Source organism: Loxodonta africana, chromosome 1 (genome assembly GCF_030014295.1).
Source record: "Loxodonta africana isolate mLoxAfr1 chromosome 1, mLoxAfr1.hap2, whole genome shotgun sequence".
Classification (NCBI taxonomy): domain Eukaryota; kingdom Metazoa; phylum Chordata; class Mammalia; order Proboscidea; family Elephantidae; genus Loxodonta; species Loxodonta africana.
This window is the reverse complement of record NC_087342.1, coordinates 15,775,832-15,796,921: the sequence shown is the minus strand read 5'-3', so window position 1 is coordinate 15,796,921 and position 21,090 is coordinate 15,775,832. Positions and strand designations below refer to the sequence as shown.

Below are 21,090 nucleotides of genomic sequence, written 5' to 3'. Positions count from 1 at the left end.
GTCCAGTTTAATGTTTGTCTGAAGAGTGGGCTTCAGGAATGGTTTTAGTTCTGGGTTAACAGAGCGCCTGGGGGCCATGGCTTCAAGGGCTCCTCCAGTCTCAGACAATTAAGTCTGGTCTTTCTGTGTGAATTTGAGTTCTGTTCCATACTTTTCTTCTGCTCTGTTAGGGACTCTCTGTTGTGTTCATTGTTTGATTTCTTGACTGCTGCTTCCATGAGTGTTGATTGTTGATCCAAGTAAAATGAAATCCTTGACAACTTCAATATTTTCTCTGTTTATCATGATGTTGCTTATTGGTCCAGTTGTGAGTATTTTTGCTCTCTTTATGTTGAGGTGTAATCCATACTGAAGGCTGTGATCTTTGATCTTCATCAGTAGGTGCTTCAAGTCCTCTTCACTTTCAGCTAGCAAGGTTGTGTCATGTGCATATCATAGGTTGTTGATGAATCTTCCTCCAATCCTGTGGCCCTGTTCTTCTTCATATAATCCAGTTTCTCGGATTATTTGCTCAGCATACATATTGAATAAGTATGGTGAAAGGATACAACCCTGACACACACCTTTCCTGAGTTTAAACCACACAGTATCCCCTTGATCTTTTTGGACTACTGCATCTTGATCTATGTTCCTCAAGAGCACAATTAAGTGTTCTGGAATCCCCATTCTTCTCAGTGTTGTCCATAATTTGTTATGATCCACACAGTCGAATGCCTTTGCATAGTCAGTAAAACACAGGTAAACATCTTTATGGTATTCTCTGCTTTCAGCCAGGATCCATCTGACATCAGCAATGATATCAGTCCTATTTTGAGTGCCTTCCAACCTGAGGGGCTCATCTTCCTGCACTACATCAGCCAGTGTTCCACTGCTATTCATACAGTTTTCACTGGCTAATTTTTTCAGAAGTAGAGTGCTGGGTCCTTCTTCCTAGTCTCTCTTAGTCCAGAAGCTCCGCTGAAACCTGTCTACCAAGGTATTTGAAATATCGGTGGCAAAGCTTCTAGTATCACAGCAACATGCAAGCTACCACAGTACGACAAACTGACAGACACATGGTGGTGTAAAAGATTACAACCTTGGAAACCATATTCTGTCCTATAGGGTCTCTGTGAGTTGGGATAAACCCGGGGACAGTGAGTTTTGGTGGGTCTTCTAAAAGAACTGTATTTAATCAGGATTCAGTGTTTACATTATTAGAATTATGCAGCTACTATAGTTGGGAGCCCTGATGGCACAGTGGTTAAGAGCGTGGCTGCTAACCAAAGTGTCGGCAGTTGTAATCCACCAGCCACTCCTTGGAAACTTTATGGGGCAGTTCTACTCTGTCCTGTAGAGCTGCTATGGTCAGAATCAACTCAATGGCAATGGGTTTTTGGTATTCATGGTTGAGCCATCCAGTAAACTATGTGTTATGGATTGCATTGTATCCTCTAAAAATCTGTGTTGGAATCCTAACCTATGGATACGACACCATTGGGGAATAGGGTTTTCTTTGTTATGTTAATGAGTCCATTTCAGTGTAGGATGTGTCTTAGACCTAATCACTTTTGAGATATAAAAAGAGCAGATTAGGGAAAAGGACACGAAAAGAGAGAGTGGAGGGAGACAGCGGGTTGGGGGAGAGTAATTGGGAGTATGTAGCAAGGTGTATATGGGTTTTTGTGTGAGAGACTGACTTGATTTGTAAACTTTCACTTAAAGCACAATAAAAAATATTAAAAAAAAAAAAAAAGAGCAGATTAGGTATAGGTAGAAACAAACACAAACTGAGTGGGAAGATGCCATGTGGAGATTGCCAAAGAATCACAGAATGCCAAGTCTACAGGAAGTGGAAAAGATCTTCCCTCAGAGCCTACAGACCAGAGTGTGTGGGTGGAGCTTGTCAACTTGACCTTTGCTATAGGGTGATCTGACTTGACTCTTTAGGTCTTTCTTCTTGGGCTGGTCATATTCCCCAGAGAAAGATCCTCCTTGCTTTCTGGCTGGAGAGTGAAGCCCTGACTGTCAGCTTCTAGGAGATTGTCAGCTTCTCGGAGCCCAGTGGATAAGAGAACTGGAGTTCCCAGTACCCAGCATGCAGAGATTCGCATACAGCCCTGTTTCCAGTATGGTCCTGCTCCCTCAATGGAGCCCGGAGTCCCCCAGAACAGAGACACTCTCTTTTACCCTGTCCAGAGAATAAACCTCCAGTCTTTTCCTGGGTGGGAGTATAATTGTATAGCTACATAAAACTGGGGAGCAGGGGGCTGGGGAGAGTCAGAGCCACAACTTCTTCTCAAATAGACTTTGAGCCAGTCCTTCCAATTCTAGCATCCTTTTTACACCTACTTTCTGTACCAGTACCTAGGCCTTTGGAGAATTCTGCTGCAGAAGTTACATCGGCTCTCATTTGAACCTAATGACTGACTTGCAGTGAATTTTCTTAGGTCTCCTAGGTCAACTGTCACTCTTTCATATGCTTTTCTGTTCCTATTATTTTATTGATTGATGTCTCTTCTTCTAATCTCCCAATCTTATGGGTTTGTGCCTGTTTATAAAAATGCCTTTACTATAGTTTTAGTGAAGTCTCAGAAAGGAGTGAAAACAGATGCCTGTGTTCAACCTGGCATCCTTACCTGGAGGTCTGGTACTGCTACCTTTTTGGATCCTGTCCTGGTGGCACGTCAGTCTTCCCGGGGGGGATAACTCTCTGGCGACTTCAAATTGCAATGTTGCCTATATAGTTTATTTCTGCTTAAATGTGCCCTGCTTAAGTGCCCTTTTCTTCTAAGTATGGGCTGTAGGAAAGAAAGTATTTCTACTTGCACCATTATTTTTATAATCTTTAATTACTGGAGCCTGTAGGGCCTTTTTTTTTTTTTGTAGGGCCAGACATCTAAGTTTATGTGTGATGAGAAAGTTGACCCACTTCTATGGCCCTGGCACAGACATCTTTTGCCTATCTCATGTAAGTTTCTCCATGTTTGATTTCCATTCTGTGAAGGTACAGCATTTTTTAAGGATCTTCTGAAAATATAAAGTGTATACTTGGAGCCCTGGTGGCACAGTGTTTAAGAACTCAGCTGCAAACCAAAAGATCGGCAGTTCAAATCCACCAGCCACTCCTTGGAGACCCTATGGGGGCAGTTCTACTCTGTCCTATAGGGTCACTATGAGTCGGATTTGACTCGACGGCAATGGGTTTTTTATACTTGGGAGAGGGGGAAAGCTTCAGACTGTTGTAGATAAGATTTTCTTTCTTTTAACTGCTGATTACTTTGAACAGATCAGAAAATTGGTCTCCCCTTTAAGAAATATCAAAACACTAATCTCTTCTAAGTAAAATGTGCCATAGCCTATGGCTATCAACAGCAAATGCAAATCTGAAGGAGGACTTGCCCGGTGTGTGCAAGTGGTGTATCCCATTCATTTCATTTAGAACCAGCTGGAATTCCATTTGCTCATCCATGGGGTCATATCCAGCTTCAAAAATTTAGATATAATAGAACAAGCTAGATTAACTTTCTAAGCCTTTTTTTGACAAGAACTGCTATACCAGAAACAACATAGAGTAATAAAACAAGCGTGGGCTTTGAGTCAGATCGCCTAGAGTTTGAATACTAATGTGGGACCTTGAGAGAGTTACTCCACCTTCCTGAGCCTGCATTTCCTTCAGTCTATTTGAATGCTGCTTCTAGTGTTGTTAGATTAAATTATGTTTGTATAGTATCTGTATTTGGAACACTCTAGATAGTCAATAAACATTGCCATCATTACCATTGCATAAATTTCCATTGTCCTTTCATTCTCGGGCTATACAAAGAAAATCAGAAAAGTAGGGCTAGTGTTTGTTGATGTTGAAGGCAACTGTAATGAAAGGTAACGAGTTACATTGTGACTCCTGCCTAAGGGACTGAAATAACAAACAATCTGGTTTTCTATAAAACCTCTGTTGCAACCACCTCACTTATGAAATGTTATGCTTCACTGAGAAATGTCATAGATGGAGATGTTGCTAATGGCCTATAGATAGTGGGTGGTTTTTGTTTATTCATCCAGGGTGGGTGGGCAACTTGCAAGATTTACCCACATTCTCTCACCTAGGCCACCTTGAGACCATGCACAGGGATGGATCCCCTTTTTGTAAATTTCCCCTCAACTATTTTGTGGGACAGATATATATGTATCTTTCATTACTCTTTTAAAAGTAATATTTTCTTTCTTTTTTTTTAAAGTTTTTGAGGACACACTGAAAGTTCTCTAACCAAACTACTGAGGAAGGGGGGTTGGGCTAGAAATACCCATTAAACAATTGATGTGTTTAATACATGCACATATATAAAGACTAAAACCTAGGAAGCCCTATGGGGCATTTCTACTCTGTAATATATGGTCCTATGAGTTGGCATTGACTCGACGGCACAAAACAACCACCTAACAATTAGAGAGTATACCTTCTTGAGAACACATGAAACTTTTTATAAGAATTACAAAAATCAAGGAATCAATATTATATATCCCAATTTCTCTAAACACCATGCAGTCAAGTTAGAAATCGGTAGCAAAAAGATAATTTTTAAAAATCTCACACATTTGGAAACTTTAAAACATATTTCTATTGTACATGAGTCAAAAAAATCATAGTTGAAATAAAAAAATATTTAGAACTCAATGATTTTCAAAATACCACATATCAAAACTTGGGAGATGCAGCTAAAAGTATACTTGGAAGAATATTTAGAGCCTTAAATATATTAAGAAAGGAGAAAGGCTGAAAGTTGAGGAGTGAAGCATTCAACTCAAGACGTTAGGAAAAAAAAGTTAGAAAACACACATCGATATTCTGCTTCTCGTCCTTATTGTAGACAGAAAGCATTTACTAAAAGAAGCCAAAAAAATCGAGTCATTACTCTGATGTGACATTAATTGGTCACGAACCAAGCAACAGAAAACTGTGTCATTACCTTCCAATTTCATTCAGCTCAGTATAAGCTGAATCAAAATTATCCTTCCAAGAAATTGTGGCTCCATCAGCAGCAGCATCTTTGGAAGAGAGAAATTCCATTTATGATATTGAATATGTCACAGAAAAATAAAGAAAAGCTAATAACAGAAAAGGTCCAGTGTAATCCCAAAGCAATTCTTCTGACTAAATATGGAGTTGAACTCAGTGGGAAAATGCCACAATTCCCTGAAACGTTAGTTTTAAAAATAACATGCAAGGAGAAATTGACATTAGACAGACTGCTTCTGGCATTTATTTAGACCTGGGGAAAACTCTGGACAATTGAGAAAGGTAACTTCTGGATATTTTACAATAGAAACTTGCTAGAAAAAAACAGAGAAAAAAGCACTTTGAAGGTACAAAATAAGCCAGTGAGAACGAGGGCTGTAGGGAATTAGGGAGGGTTATAAGGGCCAAGAAAGGAGGGAAAGAAAAGGAATGTGTGCAAAACATCTCATCTCATTGCTCCCAATCATTAATGAGCCTATTCGGTATACTGAACAATTTAACTTAACCCAAATTATATGCCTGAGTAGAATCTTTGGCTTCTGTAAAGATTACAGCGAAGAAAACCCTATGGGTCAGTTCTACTTTGTCACACGGTGTCACCACGAGTCGGAATGTACTGAACGGCACCCAAAAACAAACAACAGAATCTTTGGCAGCGTTACCTTGTATGATGTATTAACTCACTGGAGAGTGATTCACACACACACACACACACACACACACTGACAGTGGTCATCCCTGGGCAGCATTCAGTTAAGGCATTAAGGGGCCTGTGAGGACAGGCATCAATCAAGTCAGTGGCTCCCCAGAGCCGGTCTTCTCAGGCTGCCCACAGCACAGCATGGCTAAGGCTGGGGGTGGCTTATCTATACGGAATTCTGAGGAAACAGAGACTCAGGGCCAAGGTTTCCCAGTGAGTCACAGGACCATGGGAACACAGTTGAGCTGAGGCTGGGCTGGCAGTGGGGGAGGGGAAGAGAGTGCTTCTGGATTCAGCTGGGGAAGGAGCACGTAGCCCGAGGTCCTCTGGAGACACTGGGATTTCCTTAATCCAAAAAGATGCAGGCCCATTGCCCCTTAAGGTATAGTGACTGAGACAGCAGGCCTCTCATCTCCTATCCCCTGTCCCCCACAATGCACACAGACAGACCATCTTCCCTGCACTGTCTGAGATCTCACCATTTGGAGTTTTTTTTTTTAGGCTAACAGGTCTCCTCTTTCCAAATACCTCTGGGACCAAGATGTCTCTGTGAGAGAGTGAATGTCACTGTTGTTGTTAGTGGTCATTGATTAGGGCTCATGGTGAGCCCATCTGTGCAGAGTAGAGCTGCCCCATAGGGTTTTCAAGGCTGTGACTTTTCAGAAGCAGATTGCCAGGCCTGACTGCTGAGGTTCAAACCGCCAACCTTTTGGCTAGTACTTGAGCACTTAACCTTTTGTGCCCCCCAGGAACTCCGAGATAGTGAATAGGTGGGCAAAATAAGAACCACGTTTATAAAACACACATGTATGTATATCTTAGATGATTTCTCAACAAATCTACAGAAAAATGTATGTTGCAAAAAAAATAAAAACCTCTGGGGAGTAGGGGGTTAGGGAAACTATCAAATCTTTATCTTGTAGCGAAATCTTTCTGACAGGTTGTATTCTTCTCCTCATTTGAAGCTGGTGAGGGGTTGTCCCTAACACTGGGAGGGACACTGTCACCTGATCGGGTGAGACAAGGCTTCTAGTTCCTGTCTTAGAGAGAGGCAGATTGGATCCATGTCACTCACGACTCCTGCCTGCCCCTCTCTGTTCCTGGAGACACATACGGGAGTCTGGGGGAACTTGGCAGGCCCAGGGTTAGGCATGGGTGGCAGACCTGATGTTTGCCCCAAGACACTTTGAGCCATACTTTATGGAAGCACTCTTCCTTAGGCCTCTAAAATGTCATTTAACTAAAGCCACCATGTAGATCCATGTCACCACATGCTGGGTAGCCTTCACATCAATTGTGCCAATGCCTCTGTGACAGCTGGCCAGGTGCCTTGCCATCCACTGTCTGGGAGTCCTGGCCATGGCTGGGGCTCACCGTATTCTGGAAGTCGCACGAACTCCGAGGGCTCACTGGGAAGGCTGATCCCCCAGGGATTACTGGCACTGACTCTGAACTGGTAAGGACACCCAGGACTGAGGTCTTCAATGACGAGGTAAGTGTCCAAGGTCGAAGCTACAGACTGCTGCCAAACCTGGGAACCTAGCACACAGTTTCCAAGGAGACAAAAAGTCAAAGGGACATTGTTTCACAGACCTTCAGCAAACAAAGAAAGGAAAATTGACACATTCATTTCAAGTGGCAGTTGTAGTCAATACATCAGCCGGGCCTCTGAAAACCTGCAGCCCAACCATGGCAGGTCTGGGTTCAGTTTCCCGAGTAACTGAATAAATCGTGAGGGGTGGCAGAAGCGGGATTTTTGAAGACCTGCTTGTCGATTGTTTACTTTCAAAAGTACAAATGGGAGAGTTAAAGACATAGATAATACAGGATTTACAGAGGAACACATGGTAAATTTTTAATGGGGCCAGAAGAAAAAATTGTAAATTAATAACAAAACAAGAGAAAATATGCCTTTGGAAGTTGAAACAAGTAAATTTCCTCAAGTGAAGATTAACATGTATTGAGCACTATGTACACGTACAATTCTGTGAAAGGTCTTTTCGCACAATTCTCTTGTTTAATTTTCTTCCTTAAGCCCATCGAAACCCCTGAGGTAGGGAGCACCAATTTCACTTGACGGATGAAGAAAATGAGGCTCAGAAAGATTCAACCATTTGCCCAAGAGCACTTGGTTAGTAAGAGGAACTATGAACTGAATAATGCTGAGGTAAATATGGCCATTGTGAAATGCGTCTCTCAGCTCAGCATTATGACCTTTGAACTGAGTTGGGAGACACAAGAGTAAATGGTTTCAGAACAGTGCAAAAGTAAGGAGTTTACAACTATGTGGGGCTTATTTAATAAAGAAGAAAGAAGGGCTAAAATAATAAGAATAAAGGAAAGTGGGGTAAAACAAATGATTTTGGTTCCAAGGGTGACAGTAACTTCCAGTTCAATGGTGAATTCATAAGTTGGTTCAGAGATGTGCTATTAACAATTAGCACTACCTGGCAGCTTTTGGGGGCCATGGTGGCCCAGTGATTAAGACTTTGGCTGCTAACCAAAAGGTTGGCAGTTTGAATGCACCAGCTGCTTCTTGGAACCCCTGTGGGGCAGCTCTACTCTGTCCTATAGGGTTGCTAGGAGTTGGAATCGACTCGACAGCAACAAGTTGGTTGGGTGGCTGCTTTTTAACCAAGTTTTTTTTTTCTTGATAAGTACATGTCAATCTCAGTTGTTTCCAGCTGCCGAAGATTACACGCACCTTTAACACATAAATTTAACAAATTTTCAAATTGTCCATTTTTTAAAAGGTCGTTATGTGTTCTCTGAATTTTATTTGGGAGTTTGGGGATAAAGCTCTGATCATACGACTCTAGTTATTACTCTGGAGGAAAGATCACAGGTTAGGTTCTAGCCCCAGTTCTGCCACTTACTAAGTACAATCTTAGGCACATTTCTTAACTTTCTTTAGGCCCTTGCCTCCTCATCTGTAAAATGGGCCTGCTCAGCCCTGTCTTAGTGATTAGTGTGTTAAGTAAGGAAATGCAGGTGAGGGGGCTTCGAAACCTGCCATGGGTCATGAAGTAGCACAAACAGCTACTCTATGTTTGAGACCAGAAGGCAATGTAGTCTGGCCTTTGTGGTACACTGGAAAACCCAAGAAGGAACAGTCTATGAAAGACACAGAAGGACCCTCTTAAGAACAACAGAAGCCAAAGAAGAGGAGGGCGAGACAGCACACCTTCTTCTCTGTACTCTACGGTGTAACCAGAGATCGTACAGTTCCCGGTGCTGGACGGAGGCAGCCAGCGGAGGATCACTGAGGTGCAGCTTCTCTCCTGGGCAATGGGGCGGTTCGGGGCGGCGGGAACACCTGCAGAAACAAACAGAGTCAAATGGTGTTTCCGCAGAACCTGGCATTTAACATCAAGTTTGAGGGTCACCAAACGAACATTACTTGCATCTCATCTTTTTCCTACAACCTTCTCCACCAACTGACACACCTTTCTCCAGGCCTGAAGAAGGACTGGGAGTAAGTGGCAGACACACTTTGCTGTCTGAAGTTCTTACTTGGGCTAAATACTGTACTTTGGAGATAAAGCTTGGTCAGGGAACTATGCGTGAGGGCAGGGGCAGCTCCTAGCAAAGATTCACTCTCTTCCCATTTGCTAGAACTCTATTTTGGAATTTTCACAATGGATCTTTTCTTCCCCAGGTCTCAAAAAGCCCTTGTAATGCCCACTTAAAATGTTTGGCTACTAAAGAGACTGACTGTACCTTGTACTTTAACTGTAGCAGATGTTGATGTGGTCCCGTGGTCATTTGTTGCTATGCAGGTGTAAATCCCACTGTCTTGGGGCATCAAGTTGCAGATTTTCAGGGTTATTTCACCAGAATCACTAGGGACACCAAGAGGAGGCTCTTCAAACTCCAGTACTGACCTTCCTGTGGTCTTCCTCTGTGCCCACCCCCTAGAGCCACCCCCTCATGCCCTATAAGGTCCCTGGGTGGCGCAAAAGGTTTGTGCTTGACTACTAATGTAAAGGTTGGTGGTTTGAACCCATCTGGCAGCGTCTCAGAAAGAAGGCCTGGCAACCTACTTCCATAAATATTACATCCAAGAAAATCCTATGGAACAATTCTACTCTGTAGCACATGGAGTCACCGTGAGTCAAAATCAACTTGACAGGAACAGGTTTGGTTTTGGGTTTTTTATATCCTATATCCATCTCGCGGAGCCTGCATTGGACTCCTTGACTGTATTACTGAAAGCAGAGTACAGAAGTAAGCCCTTCCAGCTTCCCGAAGGAGGCCCTGTGGGAAACTCCCATCATTTGCCTTACTCAGTGGAACCAAGATACGATTTTAAATGAAGTGTTTGAGGTTAAAGATGATGGATGGATAAAAGGCCATAGATTTGGCACTGGGTGTGCTGAGCTGTAAGCAGGACTATATAATAAAATCCATAATCAGTAGCAATAAAAATTGACAGAAGGATTTGGAGACAACCAACTCTGTCAAACGGTCTTGTGTAGGAGCATGCTTGTAGCTGGATTTTCTGTTTTCTAGTGCATGTTCTACAGCACGTCATTTCTTTTTCCCTAAGAACATTGTTTTTGGGTTAATGAAAGGGTTAGACACGTCACTGTTCCACAGGATTCTGGAAGGCACAAATAGCACCATAATATTGAACTGGAGGTCCGCATTTCTTCTCCAGGTGTAGAGCCTTTGCCACTTTACCCAACTTAGACATTCCCTGAGGAATCCGTAGGGAGAGATCACCTAGTAGGCAGTGACTGTAAAAGCTCTTCAAATGTATGGTTCATGCTTCTCCTGAGTTATAAAAATTTGTTTTTCTTCATTCGTTTCATGGGGCCCAGAATGCACTCTTTCCAACCCATTCTTGCTTGTCCCAGGCAAGTCTACATGATGCAGCGCAGTGTGTGAAATGTGTGGTGCTGAGACCCAGGTGTCCAGCAGGCCGAGGGGGCAGGTTGTCGTTGAGCAGCGGACACCGGTTGCCATCAAGTTGATTCTGACTCATGGTGACCCCATGTGTGTCAGAGTAGAGCTGTGCTCCATAGGGTTTTCAGTGGCTGATTTTTCAGGCGATCACCAGGCCTTTCCTTCGAGGTGCCTCTAGGCAGATCCTAACCTTCAACCTTTGGGTTAACAGCTGAGTGCCTTAACTGTTCGCACTCTCCAGGGCCTCCATGAATAGCAAAGGCCATGCCTAAGGCTCATAGCACTGGGTAAACTATGAGCTGAGCCATCAAGGTTTTTACCTCAGTCTCTCCTAATCAAGCTAGAATGGGCTGCAGGGCAACTGTCCTGTTGGAGAGGCTGAGACCAGAACAGAAGCTGCCTCCCACATTTGGCCTCTCGGTGCTGTGCTAAGCCCAGTGGGTGCTGATGCCGGAGCAATAGCTCACCAGGAGGAGACGGAGTACGTGGCTGAGCTGTTGTTAGTGTCAAGGATGTTCTGGTCTGGACCCTTCCAGGTGATGGTGGGCTTCGGCCGCCCACAGACTTTGCACTGCAAGGTCACTGTGTCCCCAAGTAAGCAGGTCACATCCACTAAGGGCACAAGGAATTCTGGGGCCACTGTGGTCAAACCGACATACATTCACATCATTCAGAACATAAAGAATAAAACAGGCGTCTTAGAAAACAGCACTCTCATTCCTCAGCCATATTGTGTAACCATGATTCAAATGACCTTCATTTTAGCACTCACCTGGGTTCTACCCCTGCAGTGGGTCCCCATGATTGCTCTAATCCCACCCATCAGATCTCTTTTGAACTGTCATTTTACTTTTTATTTTAAGACAGCCAGGCTGTCTGTCCATTTACTGCAGAAAAATTAGGAAATTCAGATGAGCAAAGAAACAAACAAGCAAAAAAAAGCTTCACGATGCCATATTCCAGAGACAACTACTGTGAATTCTGGTATGTATCTTTTTAAGCTTTATAAAACAAACCTTTTCTTATAAAAACTGTATCCCATTATATACATATTGCAAGTTGTAATCTTTTTCATCTAATAGTTTATCATAAGCATCTTTCCTGTCCACAAACACATAACCACATCACCATTGTTTAATTGGCTCTCCATCAGTGCTGATTTGCCATCATTTATTTAGCTAATCCCTACATTCTTCCTCTTTTTCACTTACCTTCTTGGATGAAATTTGGATTCAAGATCTGAAAAACAAGAAAGAAAGAAAGAAAGAAAGAAAGAAAGAAACAGGAAATTACTTAAATCCAAAAGTACTAAAGGTGAACAAGAGACTTTAATCCTATTGGGTAAAAACAAAACAAACAAACAAAAAACTCAGACTGCTGAGTTGATTCCAGAAAGTACAATTTAGAGAAATGACGCCTGGAGCCCAAGCCTCCATTTAGGTTTATGTAACGGTATTGCTACCACAGTAACAAAATCCATCTTTAACGACAAAGGGCACTGATTTACTTTCCGGTGTAATCTGGCTGTTCACATTCCCTTGGGGCATCGTGTGGTCCCAAACACGTTTATTATGACTCTTGGGCTCTGTTAGCTGCAGCCGGGCTCGTCCTCCCTTTAACACGCACACAAAGCCATTCTCCTCCCCTTCAGACCCACACTTCTAGACTCAAGCAGTGTGACGGCACAGAGCCTTCCCAGCATTGCTCATTTTCAGAAACAGAGGACCTGACATCTATCAAGCTAGAAGGGTCATTTGAAACGAACTAACCCAATGGTTTTCTTTGAAACGTTTTCCCCCAAGCAGGGGACATGTCTCTTCAAACAGCTAAATGCAGACCCTCTCTGGCTGAAGGGGAAGGAGGGATCCCCCTGTCTGCTCATCCCAGCAGCAGCACTGCCTCCCGTAGCCCAGGTTTCCACAGGGCAATGTGGACACCTGATGGTTCTAACCCTTTTTGCTGCATAGGTGAGAAAACTGAGACTTAGGCCAACTAAATGCCTTGTCCTTGTCGCTGCTGGAGTTCTTGGGACATACTGTGTTGCCTGCCTCGTGACATCCTGGATCTTTCCTGGAAGGGAAAACACTAGACTACTGGACTGCCCATTCTGGAGTTACCCATACCTGGGAGAATTGTCACCTTGATTTCCCTCCACCTTCTCTACAAGCTGGAAACCCTGGTGGTGTAGTGGTTAAGTGCTACGGCTGATAACCAAAGGGTCAACAGTTCGAACCTGACAGGCGCTCCTTGGAAACTCTATGGGGCAGTTCTACTCTGTCCTATAGGGTCACTATGAGTCGGAATCGACTCCACGGCGCTGGGTTTTGGGTTTGGTCTCTACAAGCTGTAAACACACAAGTTCAGGGCATAAAGCCTGATGTGGTGAAACAGCGTGAGCTTTGTGGTCAGAGTGGGGTCGCTTCTTTTGTTTACTGTGATTTTTGCTCTAATTACCTAAAATTTCTTAGCATCAATTTCCTCCACTATAAAATGGGGATAAATACCTATTGCAAAGAGTTATCACAAGATGAAATGAAATAGTGTATGTCAAGTCCTTAGCATAATGCTTGACAAGCAAGTACTCAATAAATATTTAAATAAATCAGAAGAGGAAGAAAGACGATCACATTCTAATCCATCTCCCGTTCGCCAAGCAGTTTAGTGTTAAAGTGATTAATCGGTAATAGTTTCTCTTGCAAAGTTCTTCTTTCCTTCATAATGAAGGCTGAAAACTCACGCGCCTTACAAAATAGCCCAGTTGGGGTCTACACACCTATCTCCCTACATTTAGCCATGGGATATCGAATGTACATGGTGTCTGTGTGCTCTTCCCTTACGCAGGGACCCAAATGAGCCCTTTTGTACAGAGATGTTATTTCTTCTTTGGGTTCCCCTTTGCAAAGCAATGCCCACTTACACTACTCAGGTTTTTCACAAAGTGAATGCAAGTTCTGGGGATGATTGTCCAAAGCTTCTAACCACTGTAGCGCCCTCTGCTAGCCTCAAAAGGCCACTCATACCCCTGCCCAATCTGCCTTTAAAAGTAGTGGTCCTCAATCTCTGATCTGGACAGCTTAAAAACACAAAAAGACCAATGTCTGGGCCCCATGCCTAGAGATCCTGTCTTAATTGGTGTGAAGCGGGGCCCCGGGATTAGTATTTTTCAAAGCTCCCTCAAGTGAATCAACATGCAGCCTGGTTTAAGAAACACTGCTGAAAGTTCCCCTCTAGCCAAGGGAATTGATCTCTGTTGTTATGGATTGAACTGTGTGTCCCCCCAAAATACATGTCCACTTGGTTGGGCCATGATTCCCAGTATTTTGTGGTTGTCCATCATTTTGTGATCTGATGGGATTGTTCTATATGTTATAAATTCTAACCTCTGATGTTGATGAGGCAGGATTAGAGGCAGTTATGTTAATGAGGCTGGACTCCATCTACAGGATTAGGGTGTATTCTGAGTTACTTTCTTTTGAGATGCAGAAGAGAGAATTGAGTAGAGAGGAGAGGGGCTTCCTACCGCCAAGAAAGCAGAACCAGCAGTGGAGTGCATCCTTTGGACCTGGGATCCCTGCGCTGAGAAGCTCCTAGACCAGGGGAAGACTGATGACAAGGACCTTCCCCCAGAACCAAGACAGGAAGCTTTTCCCTGGAGCTGGCACCCTGACTTCTAGCCTCCTAGACTGTGAGAGGATAAATCTTTGTTTGTTAAAGCCACCCACTTGTGGTATTTCTGTTATAGCAGCACTAGATAACTAAGACATCTGTTAAACCAACTTCCTGCCCCAGAGGCTTGGGATGCAGCAGGGAAGATGCAATGCGGCATCTGATAAAAGTTGCTGCTCTCCCTGATTTCAGAGACTCTCTCCATGTGAGGGGATGCTGGGCAGTGGTAGGGGGAGGCACATTGGAAGAGGCAAATGGCAGGGTTGTCACATGGTGAACAAGGAAAGAAACTACCAGTAAACATGGTAAGCAGCACCGCATCACCACGTGGCTTAGATAAGGCAGGGAGAATGACGTCTGAGTCAGTCAACTAAATGCTTAGGAGACTAAGAACATTTTCAAAACATTAACAGTGGCTACCTCCAGCCCGTGGCATTACTCCCGTTCAAAACACATTTACTGAGCTTGTCTTCTGTCCCAAGGCTTTGCAGACACACATATGATTAAGAGATAGATGCCGCCCTCAGGACCTATAAAATTTTATCTGAATTTTGGGTGATTTTTTTTTTTTTTCTTATCTGGGCTTTCTAAATATTCTGTAGGTACCATGATTCACTTTTGTAATTTTGTTTTTTAAAGGAAAGGTACAGTCAGACCTATTAGGCTGTGAGCTCTTCAAGAACAGGAGTGATTTGTTATTTCCCTTCGTACCTCCGGCCCCTAGCCCAGGGTCTACAGCATAATAGGCACTTATTACATGTGTGTTGGGTGAATGAACACCTCTGATCTCATTTAGGTTCTCCCAAGAATTTAGGACTAGTTCATAAATAACCAAAAAAAAAAAAAAAAAACCTAAACCCATTGCTGTTGAGTTGATTCCGACTCATAGCAACCCTATAGGACAGAGTAGAACTGCCCCATAGAGTTTCCAAGGAGCTCCTGGTGGATCCCAACTGCCAACCTTTTGGTTAGCAGCTGTAGCATTTAACCACTACGCCATAGAACCAAAAGGGCTATAATTACTTCTGGGTATACGGCTAATAGTGACCAACTACAGCATGTTTTAAAATACAAATGAAATGCAAACTTTTTGGAAAATGGTTTAAAAACAATATAATCTGTAGCCTCTGAGGCAGGCCTTGCAGAAGGGGCCGCAAACTCTGGCAGCAGACAAGAACTGAGTACTCAGACTCTCTTGCCTTGGATGACATTCTTAAGCAATTTAGGCCTCGGTTTTACCTGTAAAATGGGCATAATAATACCCACCTAGCAGAGCTGTTTGATGTAAAGACTCAATTTATTTGATAAGGATTTACTGAGCTGACCCTTGGTTAGATGGTGGAGACAAGACAGGGAGTAAGGCTGACATGCTCACTACCCTCAGTGGGCCAGCAGTCTCGTGGGGAAGCAGAATTAAATGACATTTGCAAAGGGTCTGGGACAATGCTGGGCTGACATTAATGGCTGGCCTTTAACAAACATGACACACTACACTCTCCCTCACCCTGCCCCAACTCAAGCAGAGTGATTCTGGGGTGAAAACACAACTTAAGGATGCTGCCAATTGTGTTCAATGGCCTACATTTCCCATCATGATGGGATCCACAAGGGAGTGAGACATGGAGTCCATCTACACCAAGAGTCTCAGAAGGGAGGCTTACTGTGGGAGAGGCAAATAGCAGGTTCCTATGCTATACAGTTTCAAGCGGGGTTTCATAAACTACAGTTTCAAGCGGGGTTTCATAAACTTACCCTGTGGCATTTAGAAAACAACATCCAAACTTAGGAAATTTTTTTGTCCTATCCTATTTCTCATTACATAATCCAAACTGTATATATTATTATATACATGCAGTGTTTGATAAGCAAGTATTCCTAGCTTGGATGTAGACTTTAAGGGCAAGTCAGAGAACGGTTGCCAATAAGGCTTAATTGCAGATTCTCTATCTGGTAGGGGCTTGTGGAAGTCACCAGTCTTCATTCCTCTGCCTCCTTGCTGGCCCAGGTGAGGGAGAGCCCAAGTCAGCACAAGGTAATGCTGACATTGGTAATAATATCACTGATTTGTGTCGTATTATACGCTTGGCACAAACCATTCATGAACTCCTTTATTTGCTCCTCCAGAAATCTGGGAGGAAGTGCACAGAAGGTGTCATCTATTCCCATTTGCTAGGTGAGAGGGAGGTGTAAGATCATAGAGAGTGGGACAGGACTGCATCTGGGCGCTCTCAAATTTTAGCTGAGTGCTCATTCCACCATAACATTCGGTGCAATGGGAGGGTCTTAGGGAAAGTGTTGTAAACTTTGTCATTGATGCCAAGGGCTTACCTACTTATCTTTGCTCGTCCCTCGCCCTCCATCCCATCCCTACCTAAAACCCATAAACCTGTTGCCATCGAGTCGATTCCAACTCATAGCAACCCTATAGGACAGAGTAGAACTCCTCCATAGGGTTCCAAGGAGTGGCTGGTGGATTCAAACTGCCGACCTTTTGGTTAGCAGCTGTAGCTCTTAACCACTGTGCCACCAGGGCTCCATCTCTTCCTAGTCTTCATTTCTTTTAAAACGTCTTTAATAAGGACCAGGAGCCTGAATAAGATTCACGCTTTTTTTTTTTCTTTCTAATTTTTTTGAGTCTGGATTATGCCCACAGAAGAGTCCCCTTTATTTTTCCTTTTTCTACTTTGAAGCAAAGCAGAGTAAGGACTCGAGGAGGCCACAATATTGTATAATTACTTAGTGTCTATGGCTCCCTGTGGATGAAAAGGCCCAAGAGGGCAAGGGCTGTGCTGTTTTGTGCATAGGTATCCCCAGTACCTGGCAATACCTGGCATAGAATTGTCCCACTGATATTTGTTAACTCAATGAACATTTAAAATGGTGGGATCCAAATTTGGGGGAGAAGAGCTGAAAAAACGTTTCCCCTGAACTTGGAATGTTTTCCTATCTCCATTACTTGGGAATGTGGGTTGATTGGGAATCTCACTGGTCGGTCGTCATCCGAGACTTAGTCAATAATGGTTTCTTCCTCCTCCATACTCACAGAGGCTAATACTTCTATAGCTCTGATTACCTGCTGCCATGTATATCTGTATGTTATGTGCCCTCCCTGACTGTAAACTCTTTGAAGGTAGTAATCCGTTCACATATGTGAATTACTGAATCAAATTAACTGAGGTCAATCAATTAGTAGACTAGAATTTAGGTCTCCTGACCACCTTGTCTAATGATCAGTATTGGTGTGTGCTGGGATCAGAGGGGTTAATCAAAAGCCACATGTGTTTCTTGAAACCTGATGTTTTCTTTCCTTAGATACAGGTTGGAAGTCCATGTAAAGTGGTACATGAAAAGAGAGAGAACTGGAATCCAAAATGGAAGTGGCAGTGAAGGACAGAGAACGCTCTGTATAAAATGTGCGTGAACGCATGGCAAAACCCAAGAGGACCAGGCTGGGGTAGATGGTGTGGGAAAGAGCTGCTCAGGAGTCTGGTTTTATTTGAACAGCAGAGGGCGGCAGGTGGCTCCTCCTAGCTGGGAAGCAAGAACCACTGCAACGTGGTCTATCAGCAACTAAAGTTTCTTCCTTCTGGAGGGAGATCCAATAGTTTTCTTGATTTTTCTTCAGAATGCGAAAGCAGTGAGGTAAGAGGAAAGAGTTACAGGTAAAATCAACCAACACGGAATAAAACAAAAGGAACTATGAGGAAATCTTAAGTCTATTTTTCTAGCCAGTCTATGTCCGAGATTCTGAATCTGAGAACTGATAAAACCCAAACCCACTGCCGTCGAGTCGATTTCAACTTATAACGATCCTATAGGACAGAGTAGAACTGCCCCATAGGGTTTCCAAGGAGCAGCTGGTGGATTTGAACTGCTCACCTTTTTGTTAGCAGCTGAGTTCTTAACCACTGAACCACCAGGGCTCCTAAGACCTAATAACCAAAAAACCTAATAAAACCCACTGCCATCGAGTCAATTCCAACTCATAGCGACCCTATAGGACAGAGTAGAACTGCCCGATAGAGTTTCCAAGGAGCGCCTGGTGGATTCAAACTCCCGACCTCTTGGTTAGCAGCCGTAGCACTTAACCACTACTCCACCAGGGTTTCAAAAAAAAGGAAAAAAAACACCTAATAGAGCAAATTCCTCACCTGTCTAGAAAACCAGTTGTCAATGGACTTCAGAGGAAAAACACTCGCACCCAAGTTTTTCCAAGTCCCTCATCACCAGTCACAAAAAGCAGTTCAAAACTACGTATCAAGAATGATGAAGAAATAAAAATGGGTCAAAAGAAATTCAAATCAAATGTCTTAAACTCAACTCAGAGCTTTCTTGAATGAACCAAAATTTCTATACTGTCTCTTCTTTCTATTTCCTTGGTGATGGTTCTATGCAAATTTGTGTTCAGAGGACGAAGGAAAGGATCTTTAGGTGATTTTAGACAGGGAAATTTGGCAAAAAATGAACAGATAAAAGAAAAGAAATTTTAAAGAATTTAGACATGATTTCTGGTTTGGAGGTTTCACCCTTCTTGTTTTCAATATGACAAAACCAGACATGATTTTCTACAATTTTTAAGAAAATATTGCTACCTCTGCTAATTTCTGGGGCCCTGGTGACCCAGTGATTAAAGCTATGGGGTACTATGGCTGCAAACCAAAAGGTGGGCAGTTCGAATCCACCAGGTACACTTTGGAAACCCTCAGGAGCAGTTTTACTCTGTCCTATAGGGTCGCTATGAGTAGGAATTGACTCAGTGGCAATGACTTTTTTTCTTTTTTCTGCTCATTTCTAAATGAACATAAAACAAGCTGCAATGAAAAATTTGTAAATATGACATAATCCCAAATGGCAGTAGAACTGTCTTTTCAAACTATTTCCTTAATTCATAGTACAATGGTTTTTAAAGCGTGGAAGAAGTTCAAGGTTTGTTATTGTTGCGACAGGTTACTTTCACAGACAATTCTAGAGCAATCTACCACAAGGCTTTGAGAGAGCTGGAGCAAGTAGGAAGCTTTCCTGTCTTATAGTCTCCCTCCTCCTCCTTCTCACTCTGCCTTTTCTGCGCATGCCTTCTGGGCTCCTCCTTGCATCCTTACTCCTTCGTCTTTCTCCTGCCCTCACAGCTGAAACCAACAAGCGCGTAAACCAGGGTCACTCTTCAATCCACTGAGTAACTAGACATAGAGCCTCATACTGGGACGCAGACATAACGTAAAACATAGACCAAATTATTGAGGAGTCAGACAGGTAAATGATGAACTGCAACATGGTGGTACACGTGGAGAGAAGTGATTTCAGCCCAAGGTGGAGATGAGGCCTGGGAGCAAACACCAACAGATTAAGGAACACCGACCATGTGTCATGTGCTGTGGGGAATGCAGAGTTCTCCTCTATTAGAAGGGCCAGCTACCTAATTTCCTTTTTACCACCCACCCCACCCCACTCCACCATGCCTCCCTTGACCTTCCTCTCAGCAATACACCTCTGGTAGTGAGGGAGGTGGATGTGAAGGTGAAAAGCCAAGTGAGAGCCTTCAAAAGCTGCCAATACTGGCTGACCAGGTGTCTTCCTCCTGACACCTGTATTTCTGTAAAGAGCGGTACCACTACAAAGAGGCATGCCAATAGCAGGTCTTGCTGTCATGCCCTACTCTGAGGCACTCACCACCACCACCACAGTCCACCTTTACAATGCTCCCTCCCCCTTTCTCTTTTCCAGAACTTTCCCTCTGTCAGTTGTCACGTTGTCTTGAAAGATCTACATTCTCAGAGTCTCTCAATTCCTAGTTCCATCACTTTAATTTAGGGCTTCAATATCTCTCTCCTAAACCATGACAATATCTGTCATGACAATATCTCTCAAGTGGTCTCTCTGTTTTTCTTACCCTGTTCCCATCTGCTTTTCACACCAAATAATTTTCAGAAGGCATAGCTCTGAAACCTTCCGTGGCCTCCTCAGTCCTATTAAATCTAAATGTCTTGGCCTGTGCACAGCATTGCCTACAATACTTTTCCAATATTTCCCCTGCAAGTACCTTATGTTATAACCCAACTAGACACCTGCTGTTACTCCTGCTCATCTCTCCACTTTCCCAATGGGATACACTTGCTATTCCCTCTCCCATTTCTTGAAATTCCACCCATCATATAAGATTCTTCTCACATACCACCTCCTTTATAAAGCCTTTTATAAAGGGTTCAAAAAGCCTAAGTAATCCAACTTGACTAACCTTTTTCTCTTGGGATTTCCATAGCGTTCCTTTCTGCTTTGTGTTTTAAATAAGTACTTGCTACCAGTATGGGAGCTCATTCACTCGTTCAACCTAGGGACCTTTCCAGAGTAGCAGGCAGATAGATGACTTGGGATTAGCCCAACAGGAGCTCATGTTCCCAGGGGGAAAGGAGAGCCTTATAATCATATTCTGCCAGAGACAAAAAGGGCCCCAACACCCTCTTTGCCCAATGGTTGTGCTTGGCACATTGTAGGCAGTCAGTAAATACTTACGGAGGGAAAGGCCACAGCTAGTGCTAGAAAAGGAAGTAGACAGTGGGGGAGGAAGGAGAGGGAGAAAGAAAAGAGGGAGAAAGCAAAACAAACCAACAAACCTAAAATAAAAATTAAAAAATCCAGCTAGTAGGTGAGACAAGGTAGATTCTGGCCTGGGTTCTCTTACCTTGTAACACTGGTAGGACCAGAACTAATTTTAACTAGATAAGGTTCCCAGGGAGACTTTCTGGGTTTCAGGTGGTCTGGGCCTTGGAACACCTAGCTTTGCCCGTGGCTGGCCTTGCTTCAGACTCCAAACGGATGCTCGGAA

At 43.4% G+C, this 21,090-nt stretch overlaps 1 protein-coding gene across 4 annotated transcripts in view; it reads right to left on the bottom strand.

The window, feature by feature from the left end:
• Nucleotides 1-21,090, bottom strand: part of KALRN (kalirin RhoGEF kinase) — a 769,081-nt gene that overhangs the window by 12,720 nt on the left and 735,271 nt on the right. For all 4 annotated transcript variants that reach the window (XM_064291948.1, XM_064291977.1, XM_064292059.1 and 1 more), the window contains 6 exons: nucleotides 11,816-11,843; nucleotides 11,072-11,243; nucleotides 9,417-9,538; nucleotides 8,881-9,012; nucleotides 7,071-7,235; nucleotides 4,947-5,025 (listed from right to left, as the gene is read on the bottom strand). In XM_064291948.1, the coding sequence (XP_064148018.1) occupies nucleotides 4,947-5,025; nucleotides 7,071-7,235; nucleotides 8,881-9,012; nucleotides 9,417-9,538; nucleotides 11,072-11,243; nucleotides 11,816-11,843 (698 nt within the window). The remainder of the gene's footprint in view (nucleotides 1-4,946; nucleotides 5,026-7,070; nucleotides 7,236-8,880; nucleotides 9,013-9,416; nucleotides 9,539-11,071; nucleotides 11,244-11,815; nucleotides 11,844-21,090) is intronic.